The 23,468-nt window shown below is 50.5% G+C and overlaps 1 protein-coding gene across 2 annotated transcripts in view; it reads right to left on the bottom strand.

The window, feature by feature from the left end:
• Nucleotides 1–23,468, bottom strand: part of LGMN (legumain) — a 254,837-nt gene continuing 231,369 nt past the window's right edge. For both annotated transcript variants that reach the window (XM_059687610.1, XM_059687601.1), the window contains 13 exons: nt 23,169–23,334; nt 13,409–13,506; nt 12,364–12,445; nt 9,399–9,484; nt 8,223–8,298; nt 7,719–7,781; nt 6,912–6,978; nt 5,994–6,112; nt 5,818–5,907; nt 4,750–4,950; nt 2,550–2,720; nt 699–766; nt 1–435 (listed from right to left, as the gene is read on the bottom strand). In XM_059687610.1, the coding sequence (XP_059543593.1) occupies nt 393–435; nt 699–766; nt 2,550–2,720; nt 4,750–4,950; nt 5,818–5,907; nt 5,994–6,112; nt 6,912–6,978; nt 7,719–7,781; nt 8,223–8,298; nt 9,399–9,484; nt 12,364–12,445; nt 13,409–13,506; nt 23,169–23,321 (1,317 nt within the window). In that variant the 5' untranslated portion in view covers nt 23,322–23,334 and the 3' untranslated portion in view covers nt 1–392. The remainder of the gene's footprint in view (nt 436–698; nt 767–2,549; nt 2,721–4,749; nt 4,951–5,817; nt 5,908–5,993; nt 6,113–6,911; nt 6,979–7,718; nt 7,782–8,222; nt 8,299–9,398; nt 9,485–12,363; nt 12,446–13,408; nt 13,507–23,168; nt 23,335–23,468) is intronic.

Genomic DNA, 23,468 nt, shown 5'->3' with positions numbered 1-23,468 from the left:
TTCAGTTACAACCTTTATTGTCCATTATTGAGGAATAAAACATAAAAAGCAATCAAAACTTGTATTATTTTCTAAAAGTAGTTTTCCATCCTGAAGACTCGAGGCTCCAGCTTCCAGCTCCTCAGCCCAGAGAGTCTCTCGGTGGCTACAGCAGCCCAAGCGAACTCCTTGCCTCTTCACACAAACAGGCAAAGAGCCTCTTGGGAAGCCAACAGGCCCTTCAACCGGCCAAACCTGAGGTTTCAGAGCCTCCCACGGGCTGCAGGAGACGGGCGGGGGAAAGGCGAGCAGGCCCTCCGAAAGGCCCGGCCTCCCCTCGCTCCATCCACCTCCGGCCAGCGCACCCCCAGGGTCGGTGTTCACGCTTGGAAAAGCAGCGAGACGGCAGCGTTTCAGTAGTAGCCAAGGCACACCTTGTCCATGGACCATTTTATTCTGCAAGAAACAGGAAGAAGCTGGTGAAGCAGGTCAACTCTGGAGACGCAGAGACCAACGTAGCCCAGCACGCAGCAGGCAGTCACTGGTGGCGGGCCCGCCTCACGACGGCCAGGGAGAAGGCAGCTATTTCTGCTGCTTCCGCGGGTCTCGCGTGGCTACAGGCAGAGGCAGAAGCCCGCTGCCCACTGGCAGGAGGGAGAGCGGCGCCGCTCCCTCTGCTCTGAGCGACAATGACCTGTAAGTGCCCTGCGCTGGCTCACCTGTCGATCGGGTAGGGTTTCTCACAGAGGTTGACCAGCACGTACAGATGTCTCAGAGCGTACTCGTACTGGAGGGAAACAGACCAGACACAATCAGACGTCACTGCACCACGCAATCAGCTCTTCACTTTCATGGTGACAGAGGTGAAACATCTTGAATAGTGATTCTTGACCTCTTTGGGGTCATGGACCCCCTCCCCACCTTTTGATAAACTGGTAAGATTTATGAACCATCCCTCCAGGCAGCTGTGTGGGTGGGCAGGCCCCCGAGAACACGCAGCCCAGGTGAGGACTCCTGGGGGAGAGCCCTCGGGCCCTGCTCCCTCTGGCACCCAGCACCTCCCCCGGCCACCAGCTTCTGCTTCTTGGAACCTCGTTCTGGGAGGGACACGCGGATGAGGGAGACGGATGGTAAGTGAATGCCAAGCCGGACTCTAACAGGCTAAGACCCGAATACCCGGGGATGCTCATCTTGAAGAAAACTTCAGGGGAATCGGAAAACTCTCACGAGGAAAAGGAGGTTCGCTGTGTGTAATTCCAGAGGCAAAAAGCATTGCAAAGAATATTCATCTGATAAATGGGAAGTTTTAAATTGTTAAATGAATAAGGAGAGAACTGTGTTAAATAACTGAAAAAAAACAAAAGCTTCCTAATACTGGAGAGCTACCTCCCGTGTGGCCAGGACCCCTCCTTGGAAGCCCACGTGACCACGGTGTGCGCATCACAGCCCGACGGAGCCTTCGGCCACGATGGAAATGTGCTGCAGGGTCCGTGCGGAGCCGCTGCTCACGTGTGGCTACTGGACACAGGGAATGTGTGGCTGGTGCGGCTAAGGAACTGGGCTTCACATGTTACTTCATCTTACCTATTTTAAATCTAAATTCAAGTCGCCACAAGCGGCTAGTGACTACCATACTGAAGGACACAGCTCCAGCAGGAGGGGCAGGCGCTCTCTGTGAAGGGCCAGAAGAGCAGGTATTGTGGTCTGCGGGCTGAATGGCCACTCAGCTCTCCTGCAGTGTGATGTGACCACCAAATGCGGCTGAGTCCCAATAAAACTTTGTTTATAAAAACAGGGGAGCCAAAACCGGTTTGGCTCAGTGGATAGAGCGTCGGCCTGCGGACTGAAGGGTCCCGGGTTCGATTCCGGTCAAGGGCATGTACCTGGGTTGCGGGCACATCTCCAGTAGGAGATGTGCAGGAGGCGGCTGATCGATGTTTCTCTCTCATCGATGTTTCTAACTCTCTATCTCTCTCCCTTCCTCTCTGTAAAAAATCAATAAAATATATTTAAAAAAAAAAAAAAAAAAAAACAGGGGAGAGGAAGGGACCCACGGGCTGTGGGCAGGCCTTGACCTGTGGGCCAGGTTGCTGACCCTTCCCCGGAAGGATCAAGCACCACGTGGTCCTGATCAGAGAGGAGGCTTGCTGGGACCTTCCACCCTCGGCACCCCTCCGCCTCCATGGCCAGGGCCTGGCTTCGACAGTATTTCTTGGGGAGCAGCCAGAGCAGATCCAAAAGGGAGAAAAACCTGTGTGGCTGGTGTGAGGGCAGGGGTGAGGGGTGGGTGTGGCAGGGACAGAGGTATGAAGAGAAGGGGAGTTGAGACATCTACGGCTGGGGAACTCCTACCCACGGGGCCAGCACTTATGGTCAGCGAGTCTGACGACACTCTTCCTCTCACCCCTGCTGAAGGCCTCTGAATGAGCCCATTGTTCTCAGCCTGGGTGGACCCTGTGACAAGGTTCCTTAGACAGTGCTGTAGCTTTGGGGTTAGGATGCAGGGCAAGGCCCCGCTGGCCCAGGGGAGCCCGGGCGTAGCCGCGGCAGCCCCGCCCGCCCCGGCTTACCGTGGGGGAGTGCCAGTTGAAGCAGTGCGTGCGGAAGTGGGACACGGCGGCCTGGTAGCAGCTGTGCGCCGTGAGAGGGGCCCTCTCGGACAGGAGCCTCTCCACCTCATCATCGGACCTCGTGAGCAAGGAGACGATCTTTCGCACCGACTTCTCCATGATATGCCTGCTCTGTGAGGAAACGCATCTTTTTGAAACGTGTTGTACTTCACTTCCCGAGACCTCTCTCGGGACCCTGGGTGGGTCAGGAGCTTCTCTTCCCACAGCCCCCACCCCCGTATGTTAAAACAGACGCCAACAGGTGCACCCTGCAGGCGGCGGAAGATGTGGCGCCTGTGACAGCCGGAGACCTTGAGAATCCCGTGCCTTTTAGGGGTCTCCCGGCACCACGGACACATTGGCATCTAAATAGCTTAGGAGCAGGCACGGGGCCCACTCCGCGGAAAGAAGGGAAAGGCCCAACTCGCAAACAGACTGATGTCCAAAGGGTCAAGGGCTGACTCCCAATCAGAGACATGTACCTGGATTGCAAGCTTGAGTCCCTGGTTCTGGTCAGGGCAGGGTGGGAGGCAACCAATGGATGTGTCTCTCTCACACACTCTCTTTCCCTCTCTCTCGCTTTCCCCACCTTCTATCCCTCCCTTCCACTCTCTCTAAAAATCAATTGAAAAATACCCTCGGGTAAGGATTAACAACAAAAATTATTTTCATTTCTAAATGATTTAATACTTTTTAAATCTCAGTGTTCATTTCTAATGCAGGAAATACTGATATAACCCACATAAATATTAGCTCTCTGGGGTAAATAATTTTAAGAGTGTAAATCGGCCTAAAGCTAAAGAAGTATGACAATGCTGATCACACTGTGGGATGGACAAAGTGCATTCTGTCCTGGTTATTACAGCGCAACAGTGCGAGAGACCAACCGTAGGGATTATCAGATACAGGGTGAGGAAAAGTAAGTTTATGTTGTTCCTATGGGAAATTACACAATAGTTACTAAATAACAACACAAGAATAACTGTGTTTTGTGCAAACCGTAAGCCAACTGTAGCCCCACCCTGTATATGAATTTAAAACACATCACAGATGTTTCTCTTCCCTGGAAAACTCAGGCCACGCTCCGCCCAGCACGTCAATCCCTGTGCTTGCCGATGAGGGGTCAGCGTGAACACAGGGGACAGCGTGAACACAGGGGACAGCGTGATCACAGGGGACAGCGTGAACACAGGGGACAGCGTGAACACAGGGGTCAGTGTGAACACAGGGGACAGCGTGAACACAGGGGTCAGCGTGAACACAGGGGACAGCGTGAACACAGGGGTCAGCGTGAACACAGGGGACAGCGTGAACACAGGGGTCAGTGTGAACACAGGGGACAGCGTGAACACAGGGGACAGCGTGAACACAGGGGACAGCGTGAACACAGGGGACAGCGTGAACACAGGGGTCAGCGTGAACACAGGGGACAGCGTGAACACAGGGGACAGCGTGAACACAGGGGACAGCGTGAACACAGGGGTCAGCGTGAACACAGGGGTCAGCGTGAACACAGGGGACAGCGTGAACACAGGGGACAGCGTGAACACAGGGGACAGCGTGAACATGGAGCTGGCTCTGCTGCCGGGACCGCCAGCCCCGCCCAGCACCCCAGTGGGTGCCCGCCTGGGGTGCTCGCCGCACAGCGGTGATTTGCCAGGTAATTCTGCCAGCTCCGAGCAAGCGGACGAGCTACTGACAACAAACTCCGTGACCATAAAGGACAGCCCAAGCATCTTAAGGATTTTAGGCTCTGATTAGGGTTTCCTAAGGCAGTAGACATTTGAGTAGATTGGATTTAAAATATATAAATATGATTAATAACTCACCAAGCATCAAAATGAAAATGTCTAAGCAACCAGGCATGAAAGGGAAAACATACTGGCCCATCTGCCGTGGGCTCTGGGCAGGACACAGCAAAGGCCCTGCTCCTTTGCTCCCTGCACCGGAGGTCAGGGTCAGCCACCAATGAAGAATGAAGACCACCTCTGCCCTGCTCAGGGCCTTCTATCTACACAGAAACCACGGCCAGGGTCCTTTCCCACCCACTCTCACGTGCAGGAGGAGGGGTGGCCCCGGAGCTGGGTCCCCGGCTCCCAGCAGCACTCGGGAGGCAGAGACCCAGCGCGAGGCCGGGAGCGGCCCCCGTCCCAGGACTCACCTCCAGGTGCCTGTGGATCTGCTCGACAAGACGCCTGGACTCCTGCAGGTCGTTGGTGAACATCAGCTTCCTCTTCATGATCATGAGGGGCACCTCAGGGCTCGGAGTGAGGTCCAGGTGTGGGACGGGAGGCAGGGAGAGGGGAGTGCTGGCTTTGTGTTTCACACCCTGGAACTGCATCAGTTTCATGGTAGAGATGGACTGCGGGGGGGAGAGGGAGAGAGAAACTGGTTGGAATGGGAAGAGCAGATGGGCCAGCCTTACGCTGGTCCTAGAGGCCCACAGTTCACGCCGCATAGTTTCGGTACCACTGAAGGGCCACCATCGCAGCCTAAAAACTGGCTGCGACCTTGTCCAGACAGCCCTGGTGAACCTATTTCACGACCTAAGACCCTCTAGACCAGGGGTCCTCAAACTTTTTAAACAGGGGGCCAGTTCACTGTCCCTCAGACCGTTGGAGGGCCGGACTATAGTTTAAAAAAAAACTATGAACAAATTTCTATGCACACTGCACATATCTTATTTTGAAGTAAAAAAACAAACGGGAACAAATACAATATTTGTATTTGCATGTGGCCCGCGGGCCGTAGTTTGAGGACCCCTGCTCTAGACAGAGTTGGAAGGGGAACGTCTCTAACTTACAGCCAAAGGGTCAAGGTAACGCCTGCAACCTGCAGAGCGAGGCAGGACCCGGGCCATCCGCGGCGTGGGTTCTGGGGGCCCTGCCAGGGACGCTGGAGCAGCTGCCGACGCAGGGACCTCCCCGTGTGCCTGGCCCGTGTTTAGTGTTTCTCGCGCATGACCTTCTTGAATGCCCCCAATTACCCCACACGCGAGGGCTCTGACCATGGAGGAAATGGAGACCCAGGTTAGGTAGCTTGCCCCTGAGTCTCACGACTTTGCCAGTTTGACCCTAGCAAGGTCCGATTCCAAAGCCTAATCAGGTTCCCAGGATGGAGTGCCCATGAGAGGCGAGGCCACCCCTACCCCAGCCACCTCTCCCCCAGGCCCCACTCCTTCACCAAGACTTAACGTCCGCGGCCGGGGAAGGGGACCGACAAGACTCACCTTGTTCCCATACTGCATGACGTGGCTGGTGTTGGTGTGGGTCTTTACCAGCTGGTATTGCTTGTGGAGCGTCTCCTTGGTCAAGTCCTCCTGCAAAAATGTGAACAGTAAGTCCCTCGACCATCCCAGCCTGAAGGCTAAGCCTCAGCTGGACAGCCTGCCCCTGCAGGGCTCACCACGTCCGAGTCCTCCATCCAGTTGACGCTGTACCAGTCCCCCAGGTACGTGGACCTCTGCTCATCGTAGTAACAGGCGTAGGATGACTCGTCGGGATTGGCGGCAGTCGTTGCATAAACTGCGAGGGATTAAAGACACCTTTCAGTCACGTTTTATTCTCTGCTGTGGATTCCACGTGAAGCTGCGTCTTTCCTCCTCTGGTGCAAAGTGCCATCCTCAGCACAGGGAGGGCGCTGTTCGCTCAGTTACGATTACGCGACTCAAATGACACGTGGAAGGAGAAGCCAGCTGATGGGCACTTGGGACAGCAGTAACCAGGCACGCGGGCTTTTAGGACATGGAGCTGTTCTGGAATAACCTGCAAGATTTCAACAGCTCCGGCAACAGGAAGAACACGCACCGCACTTAGTTTCTGGAGAGAGTTAACATTTACGGGCGGAACAGGCTGGCTCCACCTCTGCAATAGCGACCATTTCAGGCTCAGAACTGTGCCTGAGAAATGTTATCACTTAAAATGATAAATAAACAGGCGTTATCGTTACACCCATTTTACAGGCGGAATACCTGAGGGTCAAGAGGGTAGTCACCTGGCCAGGACCAGAGCCAGGAAGCACCACGCCTCAGAGGACCGGGCCAGTCCCAAGACGGCGATGGTGGATCCACGGAGCTTCACAAACCCTGGACGAGCACCGTGACACTCACGTGCTGATTCCTTCCTCTCTGGCCACTAATCCCCGAGGACTAGAGGGAGCCCAGCGCTGCCCACACCTATCTCCCCACGTCGACGGCTGCCCTAGGCCCCCGCTTATGTAGACGTCTTGGTTCTTCACAGTGGCAGAATCAGAGACTGACCAACTGCACCCGCGAGCCACGGGCTCACCCGGCCTGGCCCAGAGGCCAGGGCTCCCACCACCTACCATTGATGTCGGTGGGCAGGTGTCTCATCATGGACCCAGACTCGCAGGCTTCAATGTAGAACACCATCTGCGAGGTGAACGAGACAGGTGGGCTCAGCCCTCGGCCAGGCAGACGCTCCCAAAGCTGCTTCGGCTCTGCCCGCTCTGACCCACCCTAAGAGTCTTTCGCTTTTGCTTTGGGAGACATCTCTGCTGCCAGAGGCTGCAGAAGCTGCTGCCACACAGACCAGAAAGACTCGGGTTTATTCGTCACTAAAAGAATAAACGATCTATTAGCTGAAAGAATGCGGGAAAATGGAGCCTCAGACGATGCAAAGGACACTTTCACCGTCCAGCACGGGGAGCTGGGGCGGCCGGCTGTCTTCCCACGTGCGACCACGTCCGGGCCTGAGCTGTGCAGCTTCTATTAAGGATGCTACGGGCGAGCGAGGGCCAAGGTGAAAATAACATGGTGACACGTTCCTCCCAACTGCCCCACGTTGCTGACAGTCCTAGGAACAGTGCTCCTCAAAGTCCCAGGCCCAGCAGCTCAGCGCCAACTCGAAGGCAAATTCTCAGGCCTCTCCCCAGACCTGAGTCAAACTCCGGGATGGGACTCACACTCTTTGTTGCAACAAGAGGCCAGCGATTCTGATCTACTAGCTAAAGCCCTAGGAGCAGAAAAGGTCCATCCTGGGAAACTGACCGAAAGGGCCCCCTTTCCAGAAAACACCGCCGCCCAGAGTCAGAGGCACATCCCGGAGGTGGGCGCTGCGCCCGCTGCCTTCCTCATACCGCCCCCCACGGCCACCCCAAAGCCAACCTTACCTTTTGGTACTTCCTGTGTTTGTACATGTACTTGATGGTCTCATTCAGGTCCTTCACATGAAGCTAAAAGGTAAGAACACTGGCATTCAGATCAGGACCCCCAGGTAACCCACAGTGAAGTCCTAATGCGCTTTGGAATTCTATTTACCGATCCCCAGACACGGTCCTCGTGAGCAGCATCCAGACGTCAGTCACCCAAGGGTTTATTCACAGATTTAAAAAGGGCAGAACATGCTTCCGCACTCCTCGCTCTGCCCACAGCGTTCAGGGACAGGGGTCTATTACTGTGTGTAGTGCAAGGCTCCCAGGTGCTGAGACAGCCCCTGAGGCAGTGATATGTGGAGAATTTCGGGAAAAGTGGCCGGAGGGGGTGCCCCGGGGAGATTTCAAGCTGCTAAATGTGTGCCCCACTCACCACCCTGGTGGGACGCCAGGAACCCACATCGAGGGTTAACGGCACCACCGAGTTCTGCTCCCCACCCTCGTGTGTTGAGGAAAACTCACATCGTCGTTAGGAAAGGCCAGTAGTCCAGTAGCTCCGTGATCAGTGAAGTAAACAAACACGTGATCCTGGGGGCCGCTGCCACGAGAGAAGGAGAGTCAGGGTCCACTGTTTCCTATTCTATTTCTCTGAAAAGTCGCCCTTACCCATCCACCCCCCCCCCCCCCAAAACCCAAAACTAAGAAGTTAGTGGACTACAGTCCCCCACCCTGGTACAAAAAGGAACACAAGGCCTGCCGCCCTCTGACCAGCTGTGTTATTCTGAGCACAAGGCATATCCTAGGGCCTGGGACTGAGTCAGGAGGAGACCCGTGCTGGGCAGATCATCAGACAGACCAGGTGTGATTTGCAGAGCAGGGTCCTTTGGCAATTGGGCCTCATCCCAAGCAGTCACATGCTCTAACCAGATGTGCCCCAAATGAGTAAGGGAGCCAGGACACACATCCAAACGTGTCCTGCAGCTCCTGCTCCCTCCGGGCCCCGGGCCTGCACAGGCAGGGACCCCACCTGCCCCCCCTCGCCAGGGATTCCACTCGGGGCGCTGCTTCGAGGCTGCAGAAATGTGCTAGCTACCTTGGAACCAATCTGGTGCATCCCACACAACTGTCCATCTCTGCTCTAACGCACGTGAGCTTACTGTGCCCAGGCCTCCCTAGAGTGAGAGAAACAGTGCTGTTTGCCAAGTACCTGGGACTCTGAAGGCATGCTTTTAAAGGCCCTGACATCATGTAAAAATGCTACAGAAAGAGAAGCTAAAGAGGACACATCTCTCACCCACAGGCGTCGGGGCAAGCACTGGTATGAGCTTTCCCACCGCAAAGGTTAGCTCCGGACTCATGAGTGTGCTCCCCCCGCTGCGCTGCCCTGTGATCAGAGCACAGGGTGGCGGCAGGTGTGGCCCTGTGACCTGACAGCTGCGGGGCTTCACACCAGTCTCGGGATGTGCCACTGGCCGTGGAATGTACAGCACTAGGATCCGTGATGGGGGACCCTGGGTCACAGGGTTAATGTGGTGCAGCGAGGGGCTGCCAAAGGAGCCATCCAACCGGCACGACCGGTCTTAACTCAGGACAGCGCACCCCGCTCTGCCGTTTCCCAAGTCGGGAGCCAAGACCAACTCGATTCTGGGCTGCCAGGTCATTCAGAAAAGTGTGATGGCGTAAGGCGAGCGGCATTACCTCTTCAAGACCTTCCCGGACCCTATGCCCTTCACTGCTTCTTCATCGCCTCGCAGCACAGCAAGGAAATTTTTCGGTGTGACATCCTACAAGGAAGAGGGAGTTGAAGTCAGGCGTGTCATTCCAAATCAGAGGTTTGCTGAGTCTGTGCAGACCCGGGCCACCAGCCCACACATCTCCAAGGCCCGAGGTTTAAGAGCAAACGCTTTGGAACCAAGGAAGACCCAAATAAGGTTGATGTCTCCGGGGCATGCGCATGGCCTCTCCTCAAAGAACATCTCGTCTTTGGCTGATGCACTGAGCACGCCTGCGTTCCTTCTCGGCCGTTAGAAAGGCCGTGCGGAGAGACCCGAAGGTGCCGGGCAGTAGGGTAGGAGGGAGAGGAAGAGCATACCACCCGGGAGAAGGCAGAGAGGCAGCAGGAACGTCTGCACTGGGCCCACCTTGCCCAGCTTGTCGCCTAAAAGGCCAAATCCCGAGGACACGGGATGTCCCTAAAGGAGATTTTCTAAACTGATACTCGCTCGTTAAAAACAAAGCAGCACAGGAAAGCACCAGGGCGACAAAAATCCCAGCACTTCGATTCCAGACATTCCCTACACGGGGTGGGGCCAAAGTAGGTTTACAGTTGTGAGTACCTGAAAGTTTATTCTTTGTTAATTTTTGTATTCTTTCCCATACAAACTGTAAACCTGTAAGCCAACTTTGGTCCCACCCTGTAAAATTATGTAGAAACAATTTCATAAAGAAGGGATCATCTCAACTAAAGGACTTGTATGCATGCATATAAGCATAACCAATGGACATAAGACACTGGGTGATAGGGGAGGCTAGGGGACTGTCTAGGGCGGGGGGATAAAATGGATACATATGTAATACCCTTTGTAATACTTTAAGCAATAAAAATAAATAAATAAATTAATTAAAAAAATAAATAAAAAACAAAAAAAAACAAACAAACAAAAAAAAAAAAAAAGAAGAAGGGATCATCCATATTACATGTACATTCAATTTAACTGTACTTGAATTTAAGAGAGAACACTGAAACTGAAAGGACTGCTAAACTTCAGAGAAACATTTATCACCAGGAATATCAGTTCCTGAAAGATCCCTCTCATAGTAAGAAAAGGAGATGATGAAGCCCGGCCAGAGTGGCTCAGTGGTTGAGCGTCAACCTATGAACCAGGAGGTCACTGTTTTATTCCTGGTCAGGCCACATGCCTGAGTTGGGGGCTGGATCCCCAGTGTGAGGAGTGCAGGAGGCAGATGATCCATGTATGTCTCTCACCGATGTTTCTCACACTCTCTCTCTGTCTCTCTCTTCCTCTCTAAAAATCAATCCTATCTAATAAAAGACAAAAAGGGTAATTAACTGTACCTCCACTACACTTCCCATTGGCTAATCACGGCAATATGCAAATTAACACATTTCGTATCACTCAGGAGTTTTCTCGTGTTTCATGCACCATCTGTTAAGGACCGCTCACGAGTGTTCTTGTTTTTCACGCCCATGGAAAAAGGAGCGAATCTAGATACTTATGTAAATTTTGTTTGGTACCTCTTCATAGAGGAAAATGTTTTACGCAGTACCATACGTTAAAAAAGTACTAGGAACTTTAATTGTTTAATTGTTTTTGTAAATAAAAATAATTATTGAAAAACAACACCTAAAGTGCATTATGATAATTTAAATAACATGCAGTTTGCCCAAAAACGTGCAGTCCCTGGCGTATGTCTTAGAGATTTCTATGCGGTACGCAATGTGTTAACTGCCAACAAGGATGGTGGCCGGCAGCCACGCACCTGAAGCGAGCAGGAGGCTTGCTTGCTCCAGTGATGGAGGAAGGCAAGGTTCCCTGCCAGCGGCCGCCCGGCTCTGACCCCGAAAGCAACAACGTTTCAATTATAGAAACTAAACAAACCCCAGAAACCTGCTTTCAGCAGGCTGCGGCCTGAGCTGGGAGCGCCAGTGACAGCAACAATGTTTCAATTATAGAAGGTAAATAAATCCCTGGAAAAAAAAGAAAAAAAAAGGCGAGGCTGGGAGCTTCAGTCCCAGCCAACCTGAAAACGGCCCTCAGCCCCTCACCCAGACTGGCCAGGCACCCCAGTGGGGACCCCCACCCTAAAGGGGGGGGTATGGCCAGCCTGAAAACAGCCATCAGCCCCTCACCCAGGCTGGCCAGGCACCCCAGCGGGACTCCCACCCTGATCTGGGACACCCTTCATGGCAAACCAGCCAGCCCCCACCCGTGCACCAGGCCTCTATCCTATGTAGTAAAAGGGTAATATGCAAACTGACCCTAACAGCAGAAAGACTGGGAGTGACTGGTCACTATGTCACACACTGACCACCAGGAAGCAGACGCTCAATGCAGGAGCTGCCCTCTGGTGGTCAGTGCGCTCCCACATGGGGGAGCTCTGCTCAGCCACAAGCCAGGCTGATGGGAGCCTCTCCTGCCTCCTCAGCAGTGGTAAGGCTGTCTGACTGCAGCTTAGGTCTGCTCTCCACTGGCAAGTGGACATCCCCTGAGGGCTGCCGGGCTGCCAGAGGGATGTCTGATTGCCATCTTAGGCCCAATCCCCCGGGGAGCAGGCCTAAGTCAGCAGGTGGTCAACCCCCGAGAGGTCCCAGACTGCGAGAGGTCACAGGCTGGGCTGAGGGGATCCCCCCCCAAGTGCACAAATTTTTGTGCACTGGGCCTCTAGTAAATACATATAAAGACTGGAAACTAAAGATTGGTAGACTACAACTTATTTCTTACTGTTTTCTTTCCTTTTTTCCTTCTACTTTCCATCAAAGCTCTCAAAAATTACTCAAGCACAAATCCTAATACAAATATGAACCACCAATCAGAAATCAGTTTAGTGAGGTTCTGATGCCAGAAATACACAAAACAGGAAAATCATCACAAAAATGAGAATAAACGCATCCGGCACCAGGGCCACATGCTGCCGGCCTCACCTCCCCAGTGTAGTCCTTCAGGACCCCCTTGTACACGTCCGAGCCGTTGGGCCTGTTGATCACAACTCCTGGAGTGGGGTTTCTGAAAATCAAAGGACACAAACTCTGACATGTCTCTGAAATCTCTCTCTTCAAAACTACACCCGTTACACAGAAAGACAGTAACGGTCTGTCTGTCTAAGACACTGCTCATCGCCTGACAGTCATCAAGTGCAGTGATTTTAGCAGCTTGGGGATCCCGGTCATCCCGCAAGTCAAGCTCTTGGCAGGAGCAGTGAAGTCCGAGTTCTGACACTCAGGACAGGGACCAAAGCCTAGGTGTGCCTGGGTTCCCTCCCGCTGGAAACCACACAGCATCTCGGGGCCACATCTCACAGAGATCTCTCAGAGCAAAGCAACTTGTAGGAAAAGACGGGACACGTCTGGTAAGCATGGCACACATCTGCCTGGCAGACAAGGATGTTAACAAGAGAGTTTAGGCGTTAAAGCTCAGCGTGGAATCTGAGCTGCCCTGTGATCTCGGGACAGGGCAGTGGCCTTCATGGGGGCCACAGCGGGTGACCAGGAGCAGAGGAGATTCGCACTGCCTAGGTTTCGTGCCGACTTGCTGTTCCTCCTCTCCTCCAGAAGTTAGATAAGCAGGCGCGACATAACTATTTGTAAACGTAAATTAAATGAGTAACAGTAAAACAGGCATGTAAAGGTGGTGGGATCCACCCTGCAAATGAGCCCTCTGCGTACAGGTTGCGGAGGGTCCCCTCCATGCTGTCTGCCTGCTTGGAGGTCAGGGACAAGCACCTCAGGACCCAGTGACCAGGTCTCCAGGCAGAGGAGGAACGTATTGTGCTTTCAACACTTCGAAAGGGCCAGCCCCAAACCCCCTTCGGCACCCACTGCCCATGTCCCTGCCACTGCCAGGGTGCCCCAAGCTATGTGCAAAGCTCTACGTGAAGCAGCCCTGTGACATTCCACCTGCGAGTCTGTTTCATCCCAATGGGAGGCCACTGGTGTAAGGACGCCACCCGCGAGAGCGCTGCGTACTTACTCTTCAGAGTTGGCGATGTCATCGTACATCATCACCACGATCTGCTCGTCGGGAATCCCGTTGCGGTGGACGATCTGGTAGGCATGGCACGCATCTGCCTGGGAGACAAGATTTCAGCAAGCCTTAGATTTTGCCCAGGGGGAGGCCAGGTTGGGGGTTCTAACGAGCAGCACATTCTTTCTCCAGGAAGGCATGCTGGGAGTCGCTCCCTGTTGGCCAGGTCTTTAAATTATTTTAGAACATAGACATTTGTATTTTTGCATTCAATTTTTAAAAATCTCACTCCGCCTCCATTATCCAAGCTCTTATTCATCAGGCAGTTAACATACATGTGGACTACACACACACACACGGACATACAAACCACCACCACTGCATCCACAGGTAACAAGAGCCTTTAAAAGAAAATCAGTATTATGTTAGATTTAATTCACCCTTACAATGATGGTGGAAGTGAGTAGACACACCCACCAACTCACCTATTATTTATTACTCTTGCCTGAACACAGGCTCATTAAAAAACAAAAACTTAAAGAGTAAATCTAACAAAATCAGTGCTCACACACTGCAAATTACAAGATATTGCTGAGGGAAATTAAAGATCTAGACCAGTGGTTCTCAACCTGTGGGTCATGACCCCTTTGGCGGTTGAACGACCCTTTCACAGGGGTCGCCTAAAACCATCCTGCATATCAGATATTTACATTACGATTCATAACAGTAGCAACGTTACAGTTATGAAGTAGCAATGAAAATAATTTTATGGTTGGGTCACAACCTGAGGAACTGTATTTAAAGAGCCAGAGGTTGAGAACCACTGATCTAGACAAAAAGAGGCATCTTATATTCATGGATCAGAAGTCTTAGCACTAGTAAATCTTCAAAAAAAAGATCAGCAGGTTTTTGCAGAAATTGACAAGGATGATCCTAAAATTTATATAAAATTGCAAAAGACCTAGAATAGACAAATTTTGAAAAAGAACAGAGTTGGAGGACTTTCACTTCCTGATTTCAAAACTACTCCAGGGAAAGAACAGTCTTTCAACAAATGGTGCTGAGACTATTTGGATATCTACATGCAAGGAGATGAACGTAGGCCCTCACTTCTCTCTTGTGAGAATTAGTTCAAAGTGGATCATAGACTTAACTGTAAGGGCTAAAACAAAACTTTTGGAAGGCAACAGAAAATCTTTGGAACCTTGAGTTATAACTGCAAAGATGTTACAGATATATCACCAAAAGTCTGGTCTATAAAAAAAAATTTGATAAATTGGACATCATCAAAATGAAAAACCTTAGCACTTCAAAAGACACCATTAAGAAAATGAAAAGACAAGCAACCCAGGAAGAGAAAATATTTGCAAAACACATTATCTAACAGGACTTGTCAGAATTTGCAAAGAACTCTTATACCTCAATAAAGTAATCAACCTAAAAAAAAAAAGATTTGAGTAAAGATCACTTAAGAAGATATACAACACACACACACACACACACACACACACACACACACAGGCCCGGTAGAGGCAGCCAAAAACAGTGGATTATGTGGTAACTCCACACAGGTAGCCCAAGGCTGGTTACAGGCAGCATCTGATACCAACCTGCACTGGAATCCCACCCAAGTGGACCCAGAACCAGCACAACCAGTGGTGGGCTTCAGACCACAACAGAAGTTGGCACAATTAACCACACAGGTGGCACACCCAAAGGGAGGTCCTGGCAGGCTCCAGACCTTGCTGGAAACAACTCCACCTAGGGCGGCAGCCCTACACAGTGGCTCATAAAACGTGATCGAGGTCTGTCCTTAGTCAGCCAGACTGACGGTTAACCCCACCCACGAATAGGCCAACAGCATTCAAGACTCAACTACAACAGGAGAGAGCACATAACCCACAAAAGAGACATTCCTGGGGCACGGAGCTCAGGTGATCTGGAAAATTGCGCCACTGAGCCCCACAGGACACCTGGAACAGAAAACCACCATAACAAGTTTGAGAGTCGTAGAAGATCTACCCAATACGCAGAGACAAACACACACACACACACACACACACACACACACACACACACACACACAAACACACACAAAATGGGGAGACAAAGAAACACAACCCAAATGAAAAAAACAAAACAGGAGAAATCCCCAGAAAAAGAATTAAATGAAATGGAAGCAAACAAGGTATCAGATGCAAAGTTCAAAACAATGGTTATCAGGATGCTCAAGGACTTAGGAGAATGAATGATCTCAGTGAGAACTTAAAGAGATAGTAAACATGAAGAAGGACATAGAAACCATTTAAAAAAAATCAGAAACGAAGAACACAATATCTGAAATGAAGAATACACTAGAAGGAATGAACAGCAGGTTAGTTAGATGAAACAGACGATTGAATTGGCAATTTAGAAAACGAGATAACAGAAAACACCTAAGCCAGCAAAAAAAAAAAAAAAAGAAAAAAGAAATTTTAAAAATGAGGAAAGTCTAAGGGACAACATCAAGTGTAACAAATCCGTATCATAGAAGTATTGGAAGAGAAAGAGAGCAAGGGATCAAGAATATGTTTGAAAAAATAATGGCTAAAAATTTCTCTAACCTGGTGAAGGAAACAGACACACAAGTCCAGGAAGCCCAGAGAGTCTCAAACAAGATGAATCCAGAGAGGCCCACACCAAGACACATCATCATTAAAATGGCAAAGGTTAAAGACAAAGAGAGAATCTTAAGAGCAGCATGAGGAAGACAGTTACCTATAAGGAACCTCCCATAAGGCTGTCAACTGATTTCCCAACAGAAACACCTTAGGCCAGAAGGGATTGGTGTGAAATATTCAAAATAATTTTATTAACCAATGTAACTCCAATAAATTCAATTTAAAAAAAGAAGATCATGAATGACTAATGAGCATACAAATAGATCCCAATATCATTAGTTACTAGGGAAATGCAAATTAAAACTTCATTGTGCCCTTGCCAGTGTGGCTCAGTTGGTTGAAGAGGTTGTCCCATGCACCAGAAGGTTGTGGGTTTGATTCCCAGTGAGGGAACATGCCTAGGTTGTGGGTTCGATCCCTAGTCAGGGCTCTGTGCGGGAGGCAACTAATCGATGTATATTTCTGCCAAATCAATGTTTTTCTCTCTCTCTCTTCCTCTTCCCCCCCTAAGATCAATTAAAATCCTATATAATAAAAGCTGAATATGCTAAGTGTCCGTCATCCAGTCGTCCGTTCAACCAATCAAAGCGCAATATGCTAATGATATGCTAAGGCTGCACAACCACTTGCTATGACATGCACTAACCACAGGGGGCAGATGCTCTGACCAGTAGGTTAGCTTGCTGCTGGGGTCTGGCCAATCGAGCCCTCTCATGGTCTCTCCCCAGCTGGCTAACCTCCCGCATCCCTCCCTGGCCCTGATTCTGCACCAGTGGGGTGGCCTGAGCTCTCTTGCAATCCAGGACCCCTCGGGGATGTCAGAGAGCCGGTTTCAGCCCCGATCCCACAGGCCAGGCCAAGGGAGCCCACTGGTGCATGAATCCGGGCACTGGGCCTCTAGAGTGTGTGTGTGTGTGTGTGTACATATATGCCACAATGAGATACCACTTCACAGCTAGACAGACAAAACAAGTGTTAGAGAGAAAGTGGAGAAACTAGAACCTCCAGTCACTGTTGAGGGAATATAAAATGATGCAGCCACTTTGGAAAACAGTTTAACGGCATCTTAAAAAGTTAAACATAAATTTGCCATATGACCCAGCAAATCTACTCTACTGTATCTGCCCAAAAGAAACAAAAACATTAATCCACACAAATGTTCTTGGCAGTCTTGGTCATAAGAGGCAAGAAATGGAAACAACCCCAATGTCCAACAACTGGTACATGGACTGACAGAATGTGGTCTATCCATACGCTTTAACACTCTCTGGCAATGAAAACGAAGTCCTGACACATGCTACAACACAGAGAGACCTCACAAACATCACGCTAACAGAAGCCAGACACAAAAGACCACATGTTGTATAGCTCCATGTACATGCAATGTTCATAAATGGCAAATCTGTGGAGACAGAAAGTGGGTTAGTGGTAGCCGGGGGTAGGGACTGCCAATAGGTGTGAGGGGCCTTATTGGGAAGATGGAGATGTTCTAAAACTAATTTACAATGATGTTTGCACAACTTGGTAAATTTACTTAAAGAATCCTGAGTGTGCACCGGGAATGGATGACTTACATGTGATATGTGAAACATGTTCCTATAGGGCTGTATCTTTTAGAAAGGGCAGGTTCGGCATGTCCCGGTTAGCGCTCTCCAACACTGCTTGGACTCCTCAAACCACCTTGACAGGAAGCTGTCCTGTCCCCGTCCCCCCCGCCCGCACCCCCATTTCACGGATGGAAACAAGCTCAGAGGGCTCAGTGCTTCAAACCCAGGTTCCAATCCTGCCATGCCTGGTGCCATCGTCCACTCCACACAGTGGTCTCAAAGGCACATCTCAATTCTCTCGTGGGTCCTTGGAGGCACCTGATTACCTCTAATTTGAGCTCACAGGGGTTCTTTGTATGAGTCAAGTATCTACTAGCACGCAGAAGAAATAAAAGTAGGGTGAAACCAAGTCAAAAAAATGTGGAAATGGTGAAGGCAACTTGACTCACTTCCCTTGATCATATCTGTCCTGTATGAGTTTTTCCCCTTAAAAACGGAAGGGCCGTATGAGGTAACCTCTGAGGGGAGGGCATTGAGCAAGACTTCACCCTCGGGACTACTGAGCAGAGATCGCCTTGGCTCAGCATGTTTCAGCGCTAGCGCCGGGAGTTCCGATGGGCGTGCTAATGCACCCGTGACTGCTGGCTGCAGCCCCTGGCCTGCTGCTGTCTGCTCCTGCTGCCTCCAGGCCAACTGTCAGCTAAATGGACAACCTGCTTGGAACAAAGGCCAATACGGGTGGCACGCTCTGGCCTCAGTCACTGAAGGGGTCCACCTCTGAGCCAAGAAGGAGTTGGGAAGGGTTCTCACGGTCTGCTCATCCCACAGGTGTACACCGAACATCACTGCTCTGTACACCCACCTGACATTGCTCTGAGCACTGGCTCGGGTGTGGGCTTTGTGGGGTTGCCTCCCTGAGCCCACCACTACCTCACATCATCCAGAGGGAACCAGAGGTTCAAAGGGAGATTGCGTAATATGCTCAAACTAATGCGGCAGGGAGCGGAGAGCAGGACCGATGCCTGAGGTCGGTGCAAGTCCAAAGCCCACACTCTTTCACGATGCTCAGGCCTGGACAAGACCAGCCTCCTGTGCTAACTTCATTCCCCTAACTCAGTCCTGCCCTGCCCTCTTCCCTGGTCCCTTCCCGCCGTGCCCTCTTTAAAAGCCTCCTTCACTTTTTAAATACAAAACTGCAACAACATGGATTAACCGCAAAAACATTATGCTAAGTGAAAAGCCAGACACAAAAGACTACATATCGTCTGATTCCATTTATTAGAAGTGCCCAGAGAAGGCAAAACAATAGACAGAGCAGATCCATGGTTACCAGGGGCTGGGAAGAAACAGGGAGGACTGACTGCAAAGGGCACCAGGGAACTTTCTAGATTAGAATGATGGATGTGTCCTAAAACTGGGCTTTGGTGAGGCTTGCACCGCTGTATGACTTTACTAAAAACCACTTAGCTGTACAATGATCATAGGGGAATTACGACTTGTACTAGGAAACGTATGCCTCAGTTAAGCTGTTTTTAAAAGGTGATAAGGGGGCACATTTTTTAAACATAAAAGGAAAGGTGGTCTTTCAGACCCTCCATCGTCACATCTTCCACCTCCCACAGGTACAAGCTCAAGACTTGCCCTATCCCTCTGGGCCTCAGCTGGAACCCACACCCCCACCTGCCTCCTCGGGGTCTCAGGACACACTCTCTCACAGCCTTCCCTCCACTCCAACCACAAACTCCAGACCAGCAGAGGGGAGTGAGAGGGGGAGCAATCTCAGGGCTTCTCCTCCTGCCAACACACCACCAAACAGCTTTCTCCTTCAGAGCCCACTGCCCTGCAAGGACCTCCACCCCCCCACCAACCCTCTTTCTCCTGGCTCTCCTCCCAACTCCTGATAACAATGAACTTTACCTTCAACCTACATCAACCACCACCCCCGCTGCCATTCCCAGGCCTTAGATCTTCCTTCTCCACAGGCTCAAACCTCAGTCCTGAAAGAAACCCACCTCCAGCCCCACTGCTCCCAGGCCCTAGTCTTTTCCCTTCACAAGCCTGTCGGAGGACAGACTGACTGTACAGCTGTCACCATGGGCTGCCTGCACTTCAGGACCTCTCCCTCTCACCTGCACTCACCGGAGGCTGGCTTACGCCCCCGCCACTGCGGGCATCGACAACCCCCGGCCTTCCCCTCCCCACACTCAGAATGTCACTCATGAATCCCAGCCAAAAATGGAAACCCAATTCCGTCAAGACAGAGCACAGAAAAGCACTTAGCGATGACTTAATTGTGCCTGGTTTACAATTAAGAAATTTGTGATAATGAGTGCTGTCTTAATCCAAGGAAAATGTTAGCCTTTATAAAAATGTGTTTAAAAGTCTATGTAGGTTCTACAGGGAAAGTTCTTTCATATGCTTTTTTTTTTTTAAATACAAAGAGGAAGGGAGAGAAATGGGGAGAGAGAAACATCAATGACAAGAGAGAATAACTGATCAGCTGCCTCCTGCACACCCCACACTGAGGATCGAGCTCACAACCCGGGCAAGTGCCCCGACCTTCTGGTTCATAGGTCGATGCTCAACCACTGAGCCGTGCCGGCCGGGCTCAAATGCTTTTAATGATTAGCCTCCAGAGTCAAGAAAGCAAATGTTGGCAGCTGGCTGAGGACGGTATCAGGCCAGCAGGGACAGGGGCTGAGGTCAGCAATGACTCAGCACATGTGTTTCCTCTCTGCTCGGCCTCTGTGGCCTCCGCACTGTCGTCCTCCCTCCTTCAGGAACAAATATTTCAGTCTGCGGCCACTTAATCTGCCTTGCTTCCCTTTATTTCAATGTTAAGTATTTTACCCAGGGAAACTAGCAACATCTAAGAAGAAAAAAAAGGTTTTCTGGTTGCAAGGTTCATGGGATACCTACACTTAATAATGTTTAACAAATATTTTTTTAAGTTGGTTGTATAAAAACCAGGGTGGCTGATGAATCAGCCTGTTCACTATCGGTGACCCGTACTGAGTACCTCATCTTTCTACCTCGTGGGGAGGGGGAGGGGAGAGGAGGAGAAGGAGGAGGAGCCTGGGAGCCGAGCACTGCGGACTCGGGTTGCTCCTCTGGAAATGGGTCAGGCCCGTTGTTAAGTATTAAAAGGAAAAAGGGTCATTTTGCTATAACAAATGTCCTATTCAGCTAGCATACAAACGTCACTCAATAATCATCAATTTTAGAGCTGCAAGAGCTTATCTGAACAACCCCCTACCCAACAGATAAGAAAACTGACACCCAGGTGCGGAGACACTGCCCAGCCATCAGGAACACAGACGGGGAGAGGCCTGCGCTGGCCCATACAGCAGCCACTGACCACGCACAGCGATGAGCACTTCAAACGCGCCCGTCTGAACCGCACGCACCGTGAGTATAAAGGCACACTAGATTCCAATGACTTAGCACCAAATAAAAAATGTAAGGCATCTTGTTATCAATTTTTTATGTCGATTACAAGTAAAATAATAGTTTGGATATATTGAGTTAAATAAGAGGTTAATTTCACCTATTTTTTTTACTTTTTAAAACTGTAGCTACTAGAAAATTCACAACAACACATGTGGCTGTCCTGCCGACAGTGCTGCTCCAGAGCTTATGGGCCTGGGTTTGAATCCAGGCTCTGCACTTGCCCTCTGACCACCACACTGGGTCAAGTGCTGGCCTTTTCCCTGCCTCCGCCCACTCCCTCGCAAAGAGGGAATAAGAACCGGAACGACAGCATATAACCCACGGCAGGCACTAAATGAGCTCACTGAGTAAAAGGCTCTAGGACAGTTCAGCACATACTGTGAGGGTCTGTGCCAGCCGTGGGCAAACTACGGCCCGCGGGCCGGATCCAGGCCGTTTGAAATGAATAAAATTAAACAAAAAAAGACCGTGCCCTTTTATGTAATGATGTTTACTTTGAATTTATATTAGTTCACACAAACACTCCATCCATGCTTTTGTTCCGGCCCCCTGGTCCAGTTTAAGAACCCATTGTGGCCCTCGAGTCAAAAAGTTTGCCCACCCCTGGTCTATGCTTCCAGCTTCTGAGAATTACAAAATGAAATGGCTTTTTAATTACAAAAAAGGATTTATTTACTTACTTACTTAGTTACTTATTTTTATTGATTTCAGAGAGGAAGGGAGAGGGAGAGAGAGAAGCATCAATGATGAGAGAGAACCATTGATTGGCTGCCTTCTGCACGTCCCCTACTGGGGATTGAGCCTGAAACCCAGGCATGTGGCCTTGACTGGAATCAAACCCAGGACCCTTCAGTCCACAGGCCAATGCTCTATCCATTGAGCCAAACCAGGTAGGGCAAAATTACAACTTTATTGAGATATAATTCACATATCATAAAAGTGAGGCCTTTAAAATATACAACCCTGTGGTTTCTCGTATATTCACAAAGTCATGCAACCATAACCACTATCTAATTCTAGAATATTTTCATCATCCCAAAGGGAGCTCCCATACCCATCGGCAGCCATTCCCATTATCACCTCCCTCCAGACCTTGGCAACCACTAAACGATATTCTGTCTCTGTAGATTTCCCTATTCTGGACATTTGATGTAAATGGGACCTTACAATACATGGTCCTGTGCAACTGGCTTCTTTTATTTAGCGTGTTCTTAAGGCCATCCGTGTGGAGGTATCGGTACTGTATTCCTTTTCATGACCAGTAACATCCCCTTGTGTGGACAGACCACATTGTTTATCCGTTCATCAGCGGATGGACACTTGGATTGTTTCTACTTTCTGGCTATGATGAATAATACTGCTACGACCATTCAAGTACAGGTTTTTGTGAGAACATATGTGTTCCTTTCTCTTGGGTGCGTGCCTAGCAGTGGAATCGCTGGGTCATATGGTAACTCTCTGTTTAATCTTTTAAGGAACTGCCAGACTGTTTCCCAAAGTGGCCGCACCATCTTTTCGCTCTAACTCCTGCCAGGCTGATGTGTTGGAAATGCCAGGAAAGATGGGGAGGAGGGTATGGAGAGCAGCAGGCAGAGGCCTGGAGGGCAAAGAGTCCTATCTGAACCTCACCTCCTGTGTGGTCTCAGGAAGTCACTTCCTCTTTCAGCCTCCGTTTCCTTTTCTATATCAGGCAGGTGATGACCAGTGGGTCTCAACTAGGGACACTTGGTAAAGACTGGGGTGGGTGATGTTCCTGGTTTCCAGTGGGTAGAGGCCCAGGATGCTGCTAAACGTCCTACAGGACAGACGCCCAAAGAATAACCTGGCCCCACGTGCCAACAGCTCCAAGGTTAAAAACCTCGGTTAGACTGAGGTGACGCCACAGGCGCCTTTTTGAGGAAATGAAAACTGCTTTCCAAAACAGCTGTCCCATTTTACAACCCCCCAGGAACATAAGGGTTCCCATTTCTCGCCAGCCTCGCTAACACGTCCCTTTGGCAGCCTGAAATGAGTGTAAATGGCTTTTTTAAAGGTCTGCTCTCTTAACCACGTCCAGGGCTGTTTACAGAATGCCCGTGCCATGAAGAAAGAGATGAGCCATTTTCCTACCTGGTGCCTATAGTTATACCAGCCATTGGAGCCTGCGACGATGACCACCCAGTGCTTGCCTCCATCCTCGGGATCGTCCTCGGGAGTGGCCCCAGTTCCCAGGACCAAGCTGAGCAGCACGGCTACTTCCCAAATCATTCTGTGCCTTGGCATCACGTGCAGAAACCTGGGGAGAAAAAAGCCAAGTCAAGCCAAAAAGGACCCTTCAGTCCACAGGCCAATGCTCTATCCATTGCTCTATCAAGGACAAGAACAGAAGAATATTGCTGGCCTCTAAGAAAGTATCATAGTAGCTTTGGC

Source organism: Myotis daubentonii, chromosome 1 (assembly GCF_963259705.1).
Source record: "Myotis daubentonii chromosome 1, mMyoDau2.1, whole genome shotgun sequence".
NCBI lineage: Eukaryota > Metazoa > Chordata > Mammalia > Chiroptera > Vespertilionidae > Myotis > Myotis daubentonii.
Note: the sequence above shows the minus strand (reverse complement) of the source record. Positions and strands in the feature narration are given on the sequence as shown.